The sequence below is a fragment of the Rhineura floridana genome, chromosome 1 (genome assembly GCF_030035675.1).
Source record: "Rhineura floridana isolate rRhiFlo1 chromosome 1, rRhiFlo1.hap2, whole genome shotgun sequence".
Classification (NCBI taxonomy): domain Eukaryota; kingdom Metazoa; phylum Chordata; class Lepidosauria; order Squamata; family Rhineuridae; genus Rhineura; species Rhineura floridana.
The window spans coordinates 45,391,027-45,412,122 of record NC_084480.1 but is presented as its reverse complement, the minus strand read 5'-3'; the positions used below and the strand labels follow the sequence as shown (position 1 = coordinate 45,412,122).

The 21,096-nt window shown below is 42.1% G+C and overlaps 2 protein-coding genes across 4 annotated transcripts in view; one reads left to right on the top strand and one right to left on the bottom strand.

Moving 5' to 3' along the window:
• Positions 1–1,246, bottom strand: part of DMGDH (dimethylglycine dehydrogenase) — a 61,682-nt gene extending 60,436 nt beyond the window's left edge. The window contains exon 1 of the mRNA XM_061619911.1: positions 1,027–1,246. Coding sequence (XP_061475895.1) covers positions 1,027–1,121 — 95 coding nt within the window. The 5' untranslated portion in view covers positions 1,122–1,246. The remainder of the gene's footprint in view (positions 1–1,026) is intronic.
• A 1,110-nt stretch (positions 1,247–2,356) lies between these two features.
• Positions 2,357–21,096, top strand: part of LOC133381203 (betaine--homocysteine S-methyltransferase 1) — a 34,371-nt gene continuing 15,631 nt past the window's right edge. The window contains exons 1-3 of one of the 3 annotated variants that reach the window (XM_061619936.1): positions 2,357–2,461; positions 15,973–16,105; positions 18,142–18,260. In XM_061619936.1, the coding sequence (XP_061475920.1) occupies positions 2,372–2,461; positions 15,973–16,105; positions 18,142–18,260 (342 nt within the window). In that variant the 5' untranslated portion in view covers positions 2,357–2,371. The other 2 variants (XM_061619946.1, XM_061619925.1) reach the window with 2 other exon arrangements.

Here is a 21,096-nt window from a genome sequence, read left to right as displayed (position 1 = left end):
CAGCAGCACCTAACCAACTAGAAGCACTTCTGCAAGAAGAGACCATGGAACCAGTACCCCTCTGGCCCAGGGGCACATCACACTACTCTCCTCTGATTCACAGGACTCCATCTCCAGATGCCTCAGTGCAACCAGTCGTCTTTACATATGCTGTCAGAGTAAGGGACTGCTAGAGAAGCCTTGGTGCCTTTAAATTAAGAGACACCTCTCAGTGAAGCTGAGGTTACCTCCTGAGATAGAGCTGTAGCTCCTATATAAATTTCAATCTGAGAATAACTGCTACTAAAGTAATAAGTGATTTACTGCTAGCGTCTGCAGTACAAGACAGACCAGCTAGGCAAAAACAGTTGAGGGTGGTCTGGGGAGGGGATGTACCCTAAGGAAGAATCCAGAGGACCAGAAAGACAGGTGTTGCATTTGAGTGCAAGGCCTAAGATTTCCCACCTCTGACTTAAACCATTAAGACTTGGGTTGAAATCCCTGCTCAACCACAAAGCTTCCTAGATTTGAGGCAGTCTTGGTCTCTCTATGTCTAATCTATCTCACCAGGTTGTTGTGAGGATTAAGGATGGGAACCATGTATGCTACTCTGAGGTCTTTGAAGAAAGAGTGCTATAAAAATGTAATTAATAAATATTAATTTGACTTCCAGTTCTCTCAGAATCTACATTAAATTTGCTCAGGTGTGCTAAATGCAATCTCCCCCTGTGTATGCTAACTATACACATTTAAAACATGACCCCAAAGTCCCTGGCTCAAACCAATCTCCTAAAAAAGGAAAACAGTCCTTTTTAACTCAGAGACACTCCCAAACTGCCCGTGGGATGGATTCACGTCACCTCACCCAATGGACACAGCACAGTAACGGGACCAGATAGTTACGAAACAACAAATACCACCGCATATACTCAGCTGCCTATGCGGAGAATCAGCCTTTATTTGAGACCATAACTGTCGGGAAAAAAGACTCAAGAATGCACCGCCGCAACACTAGACAGAGGTTAAAGGCAGAGCCTGAAGACTCACCACCTCTCAGTGGTCGGGCGGCAGGCAAAGGGCCGAAAGGCGCGCTCCCCGCCTCGCAGCTTTGGCGCGAGCAATCTCAGGGCTCCGCGGAGCATGGCTTCTCTCTCGAAGGCGATGGTCGCTTGGGAAACCGAGGAGGGCTTCTTTCCGACTTACATGCCCCCGCCTTCCCACAAGCTAAACAGGCTGAACGTCGTTTCCAGTTGGCAGAGCGGACCCGGCGGCCAATCCCCACAGCTGAGAGAACCGGATACGCCCCTCAAAGGCGAAAGAAGGGATTAAGTGTTGTTTTTTTTAACATTTCTACCTGTGAGGAAAGGGGAGCAATGCTCAGAAGGGTTTTTTCCCCCTGAATTCATTTTTTCCCATTGGCGATCACTCGTGGCCGAGTAAGATTGTCTTCCAATACAAGGTCTTTAACAGAGGGTCCATAAGTGACTGCGGAGGCCAATTCTGGATCCACACAGCCACCCTGAAGACATAGGCTTCCAGATGGAAGATGGTCGCAATGAAGATTTGTTTGACGTGTCTTCCGCTTAGCTCGTTGTCCTTTTGGCCCAGTATTCGTGCTTCCTTGAGCCTCGTTAGTACAGCTCCATGACGGTGGCTGCTCTTGGAAACTATGGGTAGAGTACCAGGGTGAGGAGAAACAGGGCTGAGGTGAAGTTAGAGAGGAACGACGCCGGCGTGAGGGAAGGTGATAGCGGGGAGTGAAAAGTGCCCAGATAGGAAAAGTAGCAGCATGAGCGACGGGGTGTTCATGGGGGTGGTGAAACGACTGTGCTGCGTTGGGGGTCCACCCAAACATTAAATACTGTCCAGCTGTTCTTATTTTAAAAGTGACTTCCCATCATCACCACCCTGCGTATAGTTAGTGGTCTGTATCCTTATATCCAGTAACAAATCCGGGTACTTTGGGGGTGGGGGATTCACTTGCTTCATGTGGTAACACCCCTCGAAACCATAGTATCTGAAATCCTGAAAATGGTGTGAACCAACTTCGTACAGCACATTGAAAAGTATAATACATTTGTGCTTTAATGAATATAAATACTAGGCGCTTCGAGGGAATTATGTGGAGGGGAGACTCATTCTGCCTTTAAGACTCTCCGCGCGTCCCCCCTTTAAACCATTAGTTCTCCCCACTATGATTATTTACTTATGTAGTGCATCCGGATTGGTAAGTATATACTACAGCGCTTCGAGAAAGGCTACGCGCTTCTCGGGCTTCCGTAGAGGCAGCCGGTGCCACAGACCGTTATGTTTCTCTTATGCGCTCCTTCACAGCAGAACTCGGGATCAAGATACAGAATAAAGAAGTCCGCCCAAGGCCTTGCCTGAGCGAATGCTGGAGCTATATAAAGACGGCTGTTCCCCCAATAGGCATCCAGCTCGGGATCCACCCACCCCAGCCATCCCTTCGAGGGGATATAAAGTGAGTGCTACGCTTGGGTTGCTCTCTGTGCCTTTTTGCCGCGGTGTACGCTTATCTCGGCGACAGAGGTGGACAAGTGCAGTCCCTGCCAGGATCAACAGGGCAAATCATGGCACCTATTGGAGGAATCCCGAAAAACAAGAAGGTACAGCGGCCGGCCGTTTGGGTGTTTCCTTTGCTTGGTTTTGTTCTGTGAAGAGAAGTCCTGCGGCACGTTCGGTATAGCCGCCAAGCTCAGAGAGAGAGAGAGTGTACCAGGAAGGCAGTTATTTATCTATCTCCTGCAAGTCATCATCGAGACAAACGGCGCTCTAATAGATAGACGGTTGTAAGAGCTAGAAGAACTTTTTGGGGCTTGCTGCTAGGTAGACTCTGGGGGACTAAAGCGAATCAAAGGTGAAAGTTCTCTTAACGAGTTTAGGCATAGAAAGGTACCCCCCGTATACTCACGCGTATCTCTCTCTCAGCTATAGAGAAGGCGACCAGGGAACGCGTTGACGTGAAATATACCCAGGAATGTAGTCGTCCAGGGACTTGGTGTCTTAGACCCCTTACTTTTGGGGGGAGCAGGGTCCCTATGTCTCCAGTATCCTATGAACCAATCAGATTGAAAGGAGGTGAGTCAGCCACTGAGAAGACTTTTCTCAGCAGTTAACACTCCATGCTTTTTGGTTCCTAGGGATGCCTGCATTAACAAGGATCTCATTCTCAGCAACAACAACAAAAAAGTGAGGGTGTGGCTGGGACTATTATGAAGGGACCCTGCATTTCTGAATTTGCCACTACAATGCTGGATATACCTGGTTCTAACATGTTTTTGATAGCCTAGGATTTTTCATTTATTTAGTTTACATATAAAACTGATTATTCAGATTGCTATGGCAATATTTAATATTGGATCCCCAAGATGTAAACAACTTTCGCCCAGTCTCCAATTTACCGTTCTTGGGCAAGGTAATTGAGCGTGTGGTGGCAAAGCAGCTACAGACACACTTGGAGGAAGCAGATTATTTAGATCCTTTCCAGTCTGGCTTCAGGACTGGACACGGAACTGAAACAGCCTTGGTCGCTCTGGTGGATGATATGAGGAGGGTGTTGGATAGGGGAGAACATACCTTCCTCGTCCTCCTGGACCTCTCAGCGGCTTTCGATACCGTCAACCACGGTATCCTGTTGAGTCGCCTGGAGGGATTGGGAATAGGAGGCACTGTTTTACAGTGGTTCCGTTCCTATCTCTCCGGTAGATATCAACGGGTAGTGTTGGGGGATGAGGTTTCAGACCCTTGGCCCCTCAACTGTGGTGTGCCACAGGGTTCTATCCTCTCTCCCATGCTATTTAACATTTATATGAAACCGCTGGGAGCCATCATCAGGAGTTTTGGGCTGCAGTGTCACCAATATGCGGATGACACGCAGCTCTATCTCTCATTTAAATCTTCACCAGAGTTGGCTGTGGATACCTTGTCCAAGTGCCTGGAGTCCGTAAGTGGATGGATGGGAGAGAACAGGCTGAAGCTGAACCCCGATAAGACTGAGGTATTACTAGTGGGGGACAAGGGAAGGTTGGGTGATTTTGACCTGATACTTAATGGGGTGAGTTTGCCCCTGAAGGACCAGGTCCGCAGTCTCGGGGTCATCTTGGACTCCCAGCTGTCTATGGAGGCTCAGGTTTCTGCAGTGAGCCGGGCAGCTTGGTACCAACTTCATCTAGTACAGAGGCTGCGACCCTATCTTCCCATACATCTGCTCCCACGAGTGATACATGCCCTGATCTCCTCTCGATTAGACTACTGTAATGCGCTCTACGTGGGGTTACCCTTGAAGACGGTCCGGAAACTCCAGCTGGTACAAAACGCGGCGGCACGCTTAATAAAGCAGACCTGCCGCCGCGATCATATCACCCCAGTGTTGATTGAATTACACTGGTTGCCAGTTGTATACCGGGCCCAATTCAAGGTGTTGGTTTTAACCTTTAAAACTCTATACGGTTCCGGCCCAGTTTATCTGAAGGAGCGCCTCCAGTATCACCAAATATGCCGCCAAACAAGATCAGCCTCGCAGGACCTTCTCTCGGTCCCACCGACTAAGACAGCTAGGTTGGTGCGGACCAGGGAGAGGGCTTTTTCGATCGTGGCCCCCACCCTCTGGAACTTACTTCCCATTGACCTTTGGCATGCCCCCTCCCTGTTGACTTTTCACCGAGCCTTGAAGACCTGGCTCTTCAGGCAGGCCTATGGGATCTCTGGGGTGGGTTAGGTTTTACACTGTATTAATGTAAGATGGTCTTCAGATGAGATGTTATGATATTAATAATGTGATGATTATGTATATGAGCAGATTGTATTTTATATTGTATTTTATATTGTACATCGCCCAGAGTGTCCGTTCAGTCGGACAGATGGGCGTCTGCTAAATAAAATTTTATTATTATTATTATATGATGGCAAAAAATTCTCGCACAGTATTTACTGTCTTTGGAACATCTTGCTTGGCAAGAGGTTACTTTGTTTTACTGTTTTGAAAGATAGCGTGTTGGAAATTGCACTCCCAAGGAACCTCACAAAGAGTGAAGGACAAAAAGATGCAAAGAATTAAGGATGAGCAGACAGAAAGAAAGACTGAGAGGCACAGTCATGTTGCTCTAGCAGAGAACCTATTCTTCTTTGAATGGTTCCATACATTTGCAAATGTGGTTGACCAACACCTAGCAGAGCACTTGGTAGAACCTTCTGGAAAACTTTGTCAGTTAAGATAAAAGACTGAGGTGCTCCATTCTCAGACTAGCCATTTCCTCATGGAAGGGGGAATTTTTAATGACATGGCTGTGTGTTGTCTTATCAGATTTTTTTTTTTAAAGTGAGCTTCCAGATTTCATTTTTGAGAACATATGAGCAGGCAAAGCATGTAATATGCCTACTGTCAGAACCAATTCACATTGTCTTTACTTAGGAAGCAGTTTTTATAAAGCAGGTCTGGTAAATTAATGTGTGTATATTTTTGCAAGTTGCAAAAAGAAGAGTGTGCAGATATTCAGGAAAAGCTTGGTCTGAGATTTAACAGAGCAACTGTCATTGCAGCTATGAAAAGAAACAGAGGACAGCTGTCACTAATGCCTCGGTTAAATATGACTCTGAGAGATCACAATAAAGAGCCATTGAGATAGCACCTCAGGCAATTGTCAGCAAACTTTCTTTTAAGAAAAATCATTAAATACTCAAGGGGCATAATATCTGGAGGAGACATTCCAGATATTCTTTTACTGAAATGACTGTTGTGTGTATTGCCATGAAAATTTAGAGGGTTAAGCAAGCATTTCTGAGTTCAGGACTATAAGTTTTGTAAGGTTTTGTTTTGAAATGAGCTTATGGGAAGCAGCAGAATGGCACTTTTTTTTTGCAATTTAACGTTGTGGAATGTGAAAAATCCATGCTGACTATAGTATACAGACACTCTTGTGGCTGTATAATTTTAAACTTAATATTTCTGATGTATAGGTATAGCACAGTGGGGAGGAGAGCCTGGCTGGGAGTCCAGAGTCTGTGAGTTCAAATCCCCGCTCGTGTCTCTGTTGGCTCATGTTTAAGCTGAGTCATTCCCCATGTTGGGAATGGGTTAAAAGCTCAATTAAGTCAAGGACACACAGCTGCAATTGATCTAAGGGGCTGGCAATAAATTGGAAGCCGAGAGAGCCAGGCTGTGTGGGGGGAAAGTAGGAGCATGTAATGTTGGTGAATGTATTTGTATTTGTTAAACTGCACGTTGATAAAGATTCCTGTTACTGGCACGAAGCTGGACTGTGTCGGAGTTCTTCATTCCTGTTTGCCACCTTACTGGAACTGTGTTGGCTGTAAACCTCTGTGTCCTGTGCAGCAAGCTAATTCTGCCTTACCTGTGCAGACTAGAGCTCAACAAAGGGTTATGGGCCCAGTCATTGCAGCTGGCACAACGATCCTGTGAGGTTGTGCAACAGGCAGAGAATAAGAAAGTGCAACAGAACTGGACAGCCAAGAAGGGTGAGAAGAATGGCAGCGTTTGGAAGCGCGTCTTATCCCTTGGAAAGGCTGGGAAGCACCAACTACTCCTACTGGAAGGTAAAGACTGAAATGCTGCTGGTGAAGGAGGGCGTCTGGCACACTGTTGCAGAAGACCCCCCAGCAGCCCAACCGGCAGAGTGGATAAGAGCAGCAGAGAAAGCTAAAGCTCTGCTTATCCTAGCTCTGGAGAATGAACAGTTAATACATGTCAGAGGCTTAAACACAGCAAAGGAAGTTTGGAATGTTTTACGTGCTGTACATGTGAGAAAAACTGCAGGCTCTAAAGTTTTACTTGCTAAAAGACTGTACCAGACCCGATACAAAGAGGGAGAGTCCATGCAGAGGCATTTACAGAACTTACAACATTTGTTTGCCGACCTGCAAGAAATGGACATGCAGCATACACAGGAACAGATGGCATATATTACGCTGTCTACTCTAAATGATTCCTGGGAAGGAGTGATAAGTGCGTTAGAAAGTCTTCCGGACGCGGACCTCAGCATGACGTACATCACAAACAAACTACTTCAAGAAGCAGAACGCCGACAAGAGAAAAGTAAACAGAGCAACAAAGAAAACCCGGAGCGGAATGCGCAAGGACCGATGGTGTTTGGAGTGAAACGTTGCTACAGATGCGGCTCCACAACTCATCTACGCAGTCAATGCCAGGCAGAGACGAAAAGAAGATTGCAACAAAGCGAGAAAGACCCGTTTAAAGTGCATGTCGTTGGCACTAAAGACAAGGACAATGAACTAAATAACACATCCTGGGCTGTCGACTCGGGAGCAAGTCATTTTCTAGTAAATAATGAAAAACAGTTTAAAATCCTGACCCCAACAAAGAACCAGAATGTTTATTTGGCGGATGGAAGCTGTCGGCAAGTTAAAGGGGTAGGAGTAATATATTTAAAATGTTTAAAAACGCTAGTTACAAATGTGCTTTATGTTCCCAGTATGGACAGAAATATTATGTCAGTAGCCAAGTTAAATGCTATGAATTATGTTGTTAACTTTGACAAAGGGAAATACACAATTTCTAAAGGGAATAAGATTTGTGTGATAGGAAAGTTCAAAGAAGCCTTGTTCATAGTAAATGATGAAGCCCCACAATGTGTAAACACAGTAAGAAACAAACAAAAGCATGAAAATGTATATATTTGTATCATAGAAGATTGGGACATGTAAGTTATGCTACTCTACTAAAAACAATGAATCATAGTGCAGACTTACAGTTTAAACCTTGTAAGCAGTATGAGGACTGTGATGTTTGCAGTGAATGGAAATCAGCTGCAGCTCCCATACACAAAGAAAGGCTAATTAGCACTCAAAGGCCATTTCAGTTAATCCACATGGATCTGGCCGGTCCCTTTAAACAGTCAAAAGGAAATGCAAAATTTTATTTTGTGTTGGTCGAAGACTATTCAAGATACGCTTTTGTTTACCTATTGAATAACAAAGCACAAGCCGCTGGGAAGTTACAGCATTTTGTGGAATGGGTAGAGGCGAGATTCAAAACCAGGATAGCCACACTCAGGTCGGATAGAGGAGGGGAATTTCTCTCCTCAACTCTGCAAAAATATCTGTACAGAAAAGGAATAAAACACGAATTAACAGCTCCTTTTGCGCCATATCAGGACGGTGTTGCAGAGAGATATCATAGATTTTTACAGGACACTGTGAGAGCAATGTTAGCAGACTCTAAACTGACCAGGAATTTCTGGGGTGAATGTGCAATATATGCTAATTTTCTGTTGAACAGGGTATATAAAAGTACTGTGGATTGTACACCTTATGAAAAGATGTTTAACAGAAAGCCTTATCTAAATCATGTAAGGAAATTTGGAGCAATATGTTGGGCACATATTCCCAAACCTCAACGTAAAGGCAAACAAGGTCCGAGAGCGTTAAAGGGTTACTATCTCGGCTTTGAGGGTGCATATCACAGAGTCTGGTTAATGAAAGAAAACCGTTTACATGTGTGTAGAAGTGTTAAAACACAGGAGCAAGACTGGGAAGACAGTACACAACATGTAGAAATAAACATAGATAGCACACAAGATGAGTAACAGGAAATAAACGTTAAACCTGATCCCCAGGAAGAAAGGGGAGGGGGAATTCTAGAAACTGCAGAAACTGAAGTTAAACAAGAGGCAGAGGAAAGAACAGAGGAATGTCAGAATATTAAAGAGATAGAACAAAACATTGCACAGACAGAGAGTCCAGAAGTACCAATAGTTGAACCTACACACATACCAAGGAGATCAAAAAGATCTAATCTGGGTCAACCGCTGAAAAGATACACAGTAAATGTTGTATCTGGCATTACAGAGCTGACATCCTATGAGGACGTCATTAATTTGCCTGCCTCAGAAGCACAGCTATGGCATATTGCCATGCAAGAGGAACTGCAAGCTATGTCCCGAAATGGTACCTGGATACTGGAAACCCTGCCTTATAACAAAAAGGCTATAGGGTGCAAGTGGATTTTTAAAATAAAGAAGGACAGTGCAGGACAGCCACAGCGATACAGAGCACGTTTAGTGGCTAAGGGTTTCGATCAACGGTATGGCTTTGACTATGATGCAGTATTTGCACCCGTGGTGAAGTTTGAGACAATTTGGCTTATGCTGAAGGTGGCAGCCACCAGGAATATGCAAGTATATCATTATGATGTAGATACTGCGTTCCTGTATGGGGAACTCCAGGAAACCATATATATGGAGCAACCCCCTGGTCATATAGAGAATCCAGCTCTTGTCTGCCACTTACAAAAGTCTATTTATGGGCTTAAGCAAAGCGCCCGATGTTGGAACAAGAAATTACATGACATTCTGACTGAAATGGCATTCATACGTAGTGTAGCTGACCCTTGCCTATATCATCGTGATACAGGTGGAGAAAAATCATTCTGCCTAGTCTTTGTAGATGATATTATGTATGTATGTGGATCTGAATATCAGGAGAAAGCATTCAGCGCTCAATTGCAACAACAGATCAATATCAAGTGTCTAGGTCCCATAAAACAATACCTGGGAACTGAGATACTGAGGCAGACAGATGGCAGTTTCCTGCTGCATCAGACTGCAAAAATAATACAAATACTCAAAGAGATAGACATGATGGAATGCAAACCGGTGAACACACCCATGGTGGTAGATTTCCAAAGGGAACAGGATAGTCAGGCGATCTCCAATCCCAGTATGTTCAGAAGTATGGTTGGCAAACTGTTATACATTGCAAACATATCCCGTCCGGATATCAGCAATGCAGTAGGAATACTAGGCAGAAGAGTGTCACATCCCACGGAGTATGATTGGATGGGCTTAAAAAGGGTGATCCGATATCTTAAGGGTACCTATGGCATAAAACTGATAATCTCTGCTAGTCAGGAGAATGGTGTTGTATGTTATGCAGATGCAGACCATGCATCTGATCCCACTACCAGAAAGTCCACATCAGGGATAGCTATCATGATACAGGGGTCTCTGATTGAATGGACTAGCAGGAAACAATCTGTTGTAGCCGTTTCAAGTACTGAGGCTGAGTACATCTGCCTGTCTATAGCATGCAATGAGCTCCTCTGGTACCAACAATTATTAAAGGATATTGAACTAACCATAGGAACCCCCTATACCATTAAGGAGGACAATCAAGCATGTATACACATGGCTAAATCAGAAAGCAACACTAAACGGACGAAACACGTTAGTGTTCGCTACCACCATGTGAGAGACTGTGTACAAAGTGGGCTTATAGAGATACACCACTGTGAAACGACAAGAATGGTAGCAGACATTCTCACAAAGCCACTCTGTGCAGATAAGCATGTACAACTCTCAAAGATGCTGGGACTCGAATGGGACTAAGAATGTATGTACACTGTACGTCTTATGTATATGTAAAAGATTGCTATAAATAATAAATGTATGTACACTGTAATATGAAAAGGACGAACTGAAACAGCGGAGCAACAGTAACTCCCAACAATGAGGAATGAGGTGGGGGCTGTTGGCTCATGTTTAAGCTGAGTCATTCCCCATGTTGGGAATGGGTTAAAAGCTCAATTAAGTCAAGGACACACAGCTGCAATTGATCTAAGGGGCTGGCAATAAATTGGAAGCCGAGAGAGCCAGGCTGTGTGGGGGGAAAGTAGGAGCATGTAATGTTGGTGAATGTATTTGTATTTGTTAAACTGCACGTTGATAAAGATTCCTGTTACTGGCACGAAGCTGGACTGTGTCGGAGTTCTTCATTCCTGTTTGCCACCTTACTGGAACTGTGTTGGCTGTAAACCTCTGTGTCCTGTGCAGCAAGCTAATTCTGCCTTGCCTGTGCAGACTAGAGCTCAACAGTCTCCTGGGTATAAAGGGCCAGCTAAAGATCACCCTCACAGTGAGTTAGTCAGGGGTTACATGCCTGCCACCTGTGCAGCCACGGGCAGGCTGCATAGTTACAAGGAGCCCTGGTGCCCCCCAGCTGGCAGTTGTGGACAAGGAAGGGGCTGGCTTGTGCAGCTGTGGCAAGCTGAGCAGGCCCTAGCCAGATGGAGAGAACTAGCCTCAGAGGGAGGCAATGGTAAACCCCCTCTGAATACAGCTTACCATGAAAACCCTATTCAGAGGGTCACCATAAATCAGGATCGACTTGAAGGCAGTCCATTTCCATTTTTTCATAGCTCAATGGTAAAGCATGTGCTTTGCATGGGATAGGTCTCAGCTTAAATCCCCAACATCTCCAGGTAGGAATAGAAAAGAGTCCTGCAAGTCAGTGTAGAAAATACTGAGGTAGATGGATCAGTTGTCTGACTTGGAATAAAAACCAATACAGGGTTGTAGTATCGTGGAAACACAGATTTCAGGCAATTAGTAACAGGAACAGTCTTTATTGCAGAGCTTTCTTGTGGTTGTGTCCTGGCTGCCACAGAAACTCCAGAGAGACAAACTAGGGCTGAATATTACAGAAACTTCCTAGTGGTTGTTTTCATACATTGTGTCATGGCACTTATAACAAGGGTGCAGATACATTCAAGTCCCTCTGATTACCTAAAATAAATCAGAATGATGTGCTATAAATGCAGACTGATTGCCTGTGGTGAGTTAGACTCACCTCCAGGCTAAGTAATTTTGTAAAATGCAAGTCTTCTTTTTTTTCCTTTTAGGCCCATCAGAACAATCAGATATATTTGTAGAGAACTAGTAAAGAAAGTGGATGAATCTCTTTTTTTAAAATATATTTGCAAAATTGCTGTAATAGTTTTTCAGACTCTGACTGGAGAGAGTTTCAAGAGGTCCATGCTGTTAACAAAGTGCCAAGAAGGGTACATATGACCTATTAGGGCCTCAATAGGCCTGTTAGATGAGGGAAGGAGGATCACAGGCCTGCAGCCCTCCAGGCCTCTCTGTATAGTCCTCAGGAATCACCCCAGGCCAAACTTTTTATTTTATTTATAAATATATTTGAACACTGCTATTTCATTTTTTAAAAAAAAATCAAGGTGGTTTACAGCAAATAAAAAACGTACAGTAAAACCATCAAAAATACAGTAAAAACAAAGGTCAGCTACTGTAAAAAGACATCTTCTCACTGATCCTGCTCTGTGTCCTGGATGGAATGTGTTCTTGAACTGTGATAACGCCTCTTGCTTGCCTGATGCAGAGGGAGGTGTGTTCGTATGTGCAAACCTCTGACTTTGCATGGCTGAAATGTAGCCTATTGTACACATGTAAGAAGTCATATCTATTGCCTTGCCCATTTTTGCCTCTGGCTCCACCCACCACAGGAATGCATGTCTCAGAAGGTTCCCCAAGAGGTGAAAAAAGTTTGTTTTCTGTACCGTGCCATATTAGAAATGGTGTCAAGAAACAGGATTGGGTAGCTCTTAAATTACACTAGTTTGGAAGGGCTCTGAAAATGAGTCATAGATTCTAACCAAATGTTACCTGTCTCCCTTTGTACTTTCATAGTTCCATTCCTTGTAAGTGTACTAGACAGTAATGTCTTTGTGCTCACCTGCGTGACATAACAGCCATAAAGGTCTAAGGCTGTAGACACACTAGTCACCAAATTAATGTTTCCGTTAGCCACACCTGAAGAGGGAACAGGTTGATCTGCTGATCAGTTGTGAAACGTCTTTGAAGCTAAACTTTTTTTAAAAAAAACACTCAAGTTGCTCCCACCAGATTTTACAGTGAAAAGGGGTGGGATTTGACTAGCATCATATGCTCCCATTTCCAGAAGAGAGGTGGAGACATGCTGGAACCAGCAGAACAGTGAGTGTGTTTCTACCCTAAGACCCACAACCAGTTTAAAGCCTGACTCCAAATGTGTAGTTAAAAACATCTCCAAATACACTGGAATTATAGTCTATTGCAGGAGTAAGCATAAGATCTGCTTTGAGAAAAGAACAAGAATATTTCCTGTAGTTCTTCATATGCAGATTGAAAGTATATGTTTAGTTCAAAACATGTGCTGTGTATTTATCTACCCAGCACACAACTAGTAGATTTTGAAGCAGTTGTAACTTTACATGAAAGGATAAACACAAGGATGCAGAAGTGTTTGCTATACATTTTAGAGAAAATGCCTGTCCCTGTTTTACACGGCCAGTTGAGGAATAAACTTAACATAGTCCTGGCAAGAATGCTTACATCAATGAACATAACAAAAAGGCTCAAGGAACAAAGGAAGATTTAAGATAAATGTGTTGGCACAGTTCATGATAGGTGCTTTCAACATGACAATTCACCAATGGAATCTTACAAAGTTTCTTCACAAATATTGCTAAATGTATCAGAGTACGTAGCATCAACACAAACATGATGACCTATCTGATAACCTCTGTACAGGTGATAATCATTCACTTAGCAGGGGACAGTTTGGATAATAAAGAAAGAGAGAAATGATTGCAGGCTTGTTAGATCATGGATTTAATTTATCTACATGGCAAATAAACTATGCACTCCAATGTAAAGGTGACTCCTCATTTGCTAAAGAGATTGCCGTTCTTGGAAGATCAGAGCTAGACATAATAAGGGAAACATCCTTTGGTCTGTAGCCTGATGACTGTTGAGAGTTATATGATTGGCATTACATGGACACTGATATCTATGTGGTTGTAAGTAATTTACTTTTAGAGTTAACATGGTAAAGGATGAGACTTCATATAACAGGGTTTACATTATGTTTCAGCTTTCAGTTGATAGTGCATATCACGGCATTAAAAAGTTCTTTATATCTTTCTGGTACATCTAAAGTTGCTAAAATTCAGAATAGGGTTGGGATTTGATGATTTGAAAAAGATTTGGTCAACTGCCTGGTCAAATACTGTAAAAAAAAAAAGTACCTTTAGGCAAGGTTCACCATAGCAGCATGCCTACCAATACCTGCTATGGCACCCATGTAAGGTGTCAATAAATATCCCCTCAAAAGTCCGTAATGCATAAGAGTTTGCTCTTCCTGCTGAGGTCCTGTTTGCACTGACTTGGCCTCTCCTACATTAAACATGCCCCCTTCAACATGCCACATTTCTTTGCATGCCAGGATTGGACACCCACCCTCTCATCTGTTCTGAACTGAGGAGACATGCAAAGAGCTTTTCTCTGTGAGCAAGTGTGGCGGTGGCTGATAATTGTGTCCTCATTGATGGAACAGATGATGCGGGGAAAATCCGCACCATGTTGTAATCCTGTCTCATTTTCTCTTCTTTTGGATGTTTTGTCGTATGCCACATGCCAACAGCAACCATTTTGTGTTTTGTCGCATTCCATGGTAGCCATTTTGTCACTGGTGCCTACAGCATTTTTTCAAAATTTCCAATATGCCCACTGACCCAAAAATATTGGTGAGTCTTGCTGGAGCATTAACATTATAGGGCCAACAAAGAAAATAATAATCAAAAGCTTGATACTTAGAAAAAGCAAATATCTGTGGCTTGTGGAACAATTACTGTGTTAATTTTATTACATTTTAATTCTCCCTACCCTGAAGGAACTCAGAGCAGCATACATAGATTAGATTAAGTTGAGTGCGTGTAACTGGTCCAACATAACCTAATGAGTATTGTGTGTGAGGATTTGAACCTGGGTCTCCTTAGTCCTAGTCCAACTACCCATGAGGCAGTAGCCTTTGCCATTTATGACTGTGAGTAGAGATGCGCTACAGTTATGGCAGATAGCCAGTGGAAGAAGCTTTGCTACACTGACCAGTTTGCCCGTCCTTGAGAAGAGCTGGAAGACAAGCTGTCCTCACTCTGTGCTAGAACATGATACTGTGTAGAGGGTAAGCTGCTCTCTTTGCAGTGGCATTTGTGAAATATTTTATAATTTATTGTCAATATATTGAGGTTGCAAATCTGTCCTAATTTGTTTAGGGCAGTGTGATTTTGATGAGCAATCGTGCGAGTCAATGAAAACATAAAAATGATTTTATTGATTTATATCCCGCCCTTTCTCCCAGCAGGAGCCCAGGGTGGCAAATGGCCTTCTAACAATGAGATTTGGTGGTTTTTTAAAATTAAAGTAGAAGAAAACTTACTCTTCATTTTTAAATATGCCTTTGGTAGTATGCAGATTATATATCCTGCTTCTTCATGGAACTCCCAGTGGTCTCCTGTTTAAATTTCTGGCCAGGTCTGCAACTGCTTTGTAGTTCCTGGGCAGAGCAATCCTATGAAAGCTGGGGAGAGTCTGTGGTTGAGGGACCTCTATCACTTCCTAATGTCACTTCCATCTCACACTGGCAAGGGCAGAAGGTTGAGCAAGTAGTTTTTAACTTTTTTTTATTCTTCTTTAGATGTTTACATTTTCCCTCATATTATCTCTAATGTGAAGGGGAAATAATTTAATTGAGCGTAGACAATTAAAAGAAAAACTGATTTGGGATTACCTGGGATGAGGTGCATATAAACTGAAGAATTTGTCTGGTGTGATTTGGATGGGAAATCAGTTGGCTTGCCTTCTGTGATATTTAAATTCTAAATTTGTGCAACTGCAGCTGCACAGGGAAGACCTGCAACTGGAGATAAATGTCTGTAGCATCCTTATGGTCCTCAACCATTTTCCAAGGGAGAACAGGATTGCTCCCTAATTGATTGCCCCATTGTTATTGTAGCACTATTATCATATTACTATTGTAATTGTCCCTTAAAATATTTTAGGCTTTTTTAAAATATGCAGATTAATAAAAATCTCTTCCTTGAAAACATGTAATGGCAGTCTAATCCAGTTTCTCTGTATTTCTCTTGTTCCTGTAGTAAAGTAACAAAGAGGCTAAGTTACAAATGAAGAAGTGGCCAATTAAAGTTTCACTCTTCCCATTAATACAGTAAGCTTTTAAAAAGCCAGACTCTGTCTTGGCCTCTGCTCCTCGTTTGCATATGTTGATAATAATACTGACCTATTTTATAGGACTGGATTGAATATGTCTGAAGAACTTTCTAAAGCATTATACAAACACTAAGTTGTTGTTGATGATCTCTAGGGTATTTTAGAACGTCTAGATTCTGGAGAAATTGTTATTGGTGATGGAGGATTTGTCATTGCACTCGAAAAGAGGGGTTATGTGAAAGCTGGACCTTGGACTCCAGAAGCTGCAGTAGAATACCCGGAAGCAGGTTAGTTTAATGTGTAATGTATACATTATGAGTTGTGTAAAAGTCTTCAGTTGCAGAACACACATGCTGGCCCCAGTCCAGTTAAAGTTAGTCATGATTAAGGCTGTAATTCTAATCACACTTATTAGGGAGTAATCCTCATTGAACACAATGGGACTTAGTTCTGAATAAGTCTGTACAGGATTGTGCTTTATATCGCTTTGAAATTAATGGAATAAGTCAGTTGCAACTAGTTTACATCCCATTTCTTTCAATGGGACTTAATCTTAATTAATTTTAGGTAGCTGGGGGCTGTTGGGCACAGTATATGTACCACTGAAAAATGTTAAGATTCATTCAAATCTGTTGAATATTAAGTGCATCTAATCTTTTCTGATTTATACCCAGTTTTATTTTGTATTTCATGGCACTTTGAAGTGGTTAATACAGAACTATTGCTTTATCATTATATTAGTAATATTTAATATTTTTTCAATTTCCCAGTTTCAGGAATATCTTAAAATAAGACCTTAAAACATACTGTTTATTGTCCAGTGTCTGAAGGCATTTATAGCCATTTGAAGACAGGGTCCTGGATTTACAGAAGAACTGGAGGAAAGCAAAGATTGTGATAACCAAAATCTATCGCACTAACCTAATCCAGAAATCTATTAGATATCCTGTTTCCAGCAGAGGACAGCTCATCTGGCCTCTGATTGGTTGTGTTGCAGCTGCTTACCTAGAGAAGGGGTGGGGCAAAGTCACCAGCTGGAGCATAAGAATGGCTCCGCCACTGTTTTTGCAGCATGCCAATCTTGCCTCCACCTTGCCTCTTCCCTTCTGTCTCCTGGTAAGCAGCAGCAATGCAAGCACCCAGAAATCAGGGGAGCAGCAACAGGGTCCCACCATTCTGTTTGCTACTGTCTGTTTTTGATGGTGTCAAAAGCTGGGTGTTTTAGTACCATTTTCAGTAGTAGCTATACGACCAGAATTGTTTGGCAAAAGCTGTACCTCTTCAAAGGCAAAACAGTTCCTGCAATAGTAAGAGGGAAGTGAAATGAAGCCTGGCGCTATAACTTCTGTTCACCACTATAATTTCCCATGTATCACTTGAACTCCTTCAACATTGGGCAAGATTTTTAAAATGTAACAAACAAATATTTCGCAACTGGGATACATTGCGAAAGGCCTATAGGCCAGTCAGGCAAACATTGATCTGAGTGTCAAACAGATGTGACTTTAAATCATTTTATAAGTGACATTTGTACAGGTCAAGCTAGGGGGGAGTATGTGTGTGTGTGAGAGAGATAAAAGTAGTGTCAGAAATGGCATTGAAACTGGATAGGAAATCCAAGATTCTTGAAGTGGAGAAATATAGCCTGTGTGCTGTTCTTGCCTCATTGTGCAATAACTGGTCTCATCTTCATTCTAACTGTGCGGTGGGACTTGAGACAGCTATTCTGACATCCTGACTATAAACACATTTGCCTGCAATTAAGTCCCTTTTATTTCAGTAGGAAATACCTCCTAAATGGGTTAATGATTGGAGATAATTAGTGGCCTGTTTGTGCATATTAAGATGTCCTGTATTGCAGGGGTATCAACATGGTGCCCTCCAAATGTTGTTGAACTACAACTCTAATTATCCTTGACCATTGGTCATGCTTACTGATGGAAGTTGGAATTCAGTAACCTCTGCTTTCCCAAGACACCTCTGTGACAGAGGTCAACCTTGAACATATACCTTCCAATTCTGTATCTGTCCGACCTACATGCGAAATAGTTTTAACAGTCTTGGATGCCTTTTGCATTAGTTATGTACAATTTGCAATCTGAGAGATTAATCTGCAGTTTGTTAATTGCTAAAATACACATAACCTTGTTAATAAATCAATGGGAGTGTTTCTTTTAACAATACAATGACTTTCTTCACTTTGAATTGGGTCATTATCTTTAGGACATTAAATGGGACATAGTAAGGAGATAAATGTAACAGGAGTTGCTGCCACAGTATTAACATTATATTTCACTCTTTGTTTTGTTTAAACATTTTGCAGTTCGTCAGCTGCATCGAGAATTCCTCAGGGCTGGAGCAAATATTTTGCAGACGTTCACCTTTTATGCCAGTGATGACAAATTAGAGAACAGGGGAAACTATGTAGCTGATAAAATTTCTGTGAGTAGTTTCAACTGCTTTTTATTATTTTTTGACAAGCAGATGGAGTTACATGATTTCAACACAGAAGCATGGATCAACTTTGTACGACCTAACTCATTTATTCAAAAATACAGGCATAGAAATAAGTTACCATGATTTGGTATACTGAAATGGCATGATAGCAATACTGTCTGGGTTACTTTCTAAAAAACAGGGACAAACCCATCAGTCACATGAAGGAGCAAAACTGGTTAATCTTACTGTAGTTATTTCTCACAAATCACTTTCAAGTTATTTAATACTGCCAAAGGATAAATTTATCAATTATTTGTGGTAAGGAATAGTTTGTATTCACACATGCAGAAGTAACTCCTTCTAGTGTGAAATAATATCATATACAAGAGACATGAATAGTAAAGAAGACTGTTTGGTGGGTGTTTAATTTACCAATAATTAATGACTACAGTATTTTTGATAGAGATAATAAAGTTGGAAGGCAGTTTGTCCTTTGATCTTCATTTAGAGATATTGTAGCACTGAGCATTACGATTGGTAGGGAGAGGCTACTTTCACTGGCTCACCTAATGCTGGTTACCTTTCAGACTGAAAACATTTCATTGGGAAAGGGCGGTAGCTCAGTGGTGGAACATCTGCCCCTGGCATCTCCAGGTAGGGCTGGGAGAGAATCCTGTCTGAAACCCCAGTCTGTGTGGACAATGCTAACCTACACAGACCAATGGCAGCTTCCTGTATACCTACATTTTTCTAATGTATTCCTCGGGTACTTTTAAATCTCTCTTTTTAGCATGGATGTAATGCCTTATTAGAACTGAGCCAAAGGGAGGGGGGATACAGACACTTTTGTCAGAAGAGACACTCTCCAAGGTTTTAGGGATGATTGGCCCATTTAAGAATATTCTCCCCCCCCCCCAAAAAAAACCATTGCTGTCAGGTTGCAGTTGGCTAGGATCACTCAAACAACCATCCCAGAAAGCACTGATCTCACTCTAAATTAACTTTGCTTGCCAAGAGTGACAGAACAAATGACTAGGTACTGCATGATTTACTGCCCTAACCAAGGGGGCAGGGTGGGAGAGTGCCAAAACATAAGCAGTCTAACTCAATGGCAGCAAAGAGAGGTGAAAAAGATTTATGTTATGATCAGAATGAGTTATTTTCAGGAAATATTTTGGGATTCTTGCAAACACTATTTTGGACTAAAAAAATTGACACAGGAAAATATTTGACATAGTTTTTCATATTATTTATAGTTATATGAGTCTATGTAATGTGCTCTTTTCCCAATCCTTGCTTGCCTCTTACAGGTTGGAAGTAACTCCACATCCATAGTAAGAACTGTGAATACTCATCTTTCTGTACATCTTTCTGTACATCTTTCTGTACATCCAAAATCATGATGTATTAGGAACAATCAATCACCCTTTCTTCTAATCTAGTATGAGCTTCCAGTGATTGATATCTAAATCTACATGTTGTTTTTATGCATGTGTACCCAGAAGTAAGTCCTGTTGAGTTCAGCAGGGTTTTCCCCTAGGTAAGGAGTGTATGAGATCACAGTCCTAGAATCTTCATACTGAAATACTTCACAATTTTGTGGTAACTTCCATTTAAATTGAACTGTTTGTATGTGGTCTCCCACTTAGAATTGGCTAGTCAGTTTTCCAGAACATCAATATAGCACAATCCAAATAGTTTCTGAAATAGAATTCCTCTGCTCTCTACCAATTTTTTTAAAAATAGTATGTCCGAACATGAGGTCTGTATTTGAATCCACAGCTGTTCCTGTCAGCTTTTCCACAGCTCAAAGAGTAGTGCTGATACAAAAGAAAGGAAGAATAGCGTTAAGCTGCAGATTATAGGGTGGCAACATAACAGGTCCAGTGTTGGTTGGGGAACATTGATTTCTGTATTAAGTGTCTTATCAAGTTTCCCAAGAAACCTAAATGAGTTAATGAGTGGAGGTAATTTCATTCCAGTCTTTTCAAGGTGCTTGCCATCTCTGACCAGCAGTACTTCTTCACAGAACATTTTTATTTTTATTTGTTTTTATTTTATTTATAAGACATTGATTAACCAGCCCTAATGTAAAATATTAGGGTGGTGTACAACAAAATGTATGAGTGCAAAACACATAAAATATATGAAAACAATACAGCCTAATCATAAAAATGACTGGCTCATCTTTAAAAAGTTTAAAAAACTGAATAGGCCAGTCGACATTAAAAAAAAGTCTTCAAGAGACATTTGAAGAGTTAACTGTGAGGATGCCTGCTGAATCCCTGCTGGAAGAGTTTTCCACAGCGTGGGATGGGTGACACTAAATGCACGACTTCTAGTTGAAGCTAGTCAGGCTTCTGAAATGCAGGGGACAACTAGCAGTACTCCTGATGATCTCAGTGTTCAAGCTGGGATATAAGAGCTCAGACAATCCTTAAAGTATCCTGGACTTAAGTTACCCAGGGCTTTGTTTATTAATACAAGAAGCCTGGACCTGTCCTAGAAGCATATGGTCAGAAAGTGCAGATATTTAATCAGAGGTATCACTTGCTGTCAGTTGTCTGCCCTAATTAGTACCCTAGCTGCTGTATTCTGTACAAGCTGGGGCTTCTGGACCAGGCCCAAGGGCAGCCCTGCAGAGAGTGCATTACAGCAATCCAGTCTCAGGGTCCCCAACACATGGACTACAGTGACCAGGCTATCGCAATCTAGATACAGCTGTGGCTGACATACCAGACAAAGCTAGCCACCAAGGTCACTTGGGCCTCTAACAACAAAGTTGTATCCAAGAGTACAGGAATACCTCGCATTAACATACTCAATGGGACCAGAGTGA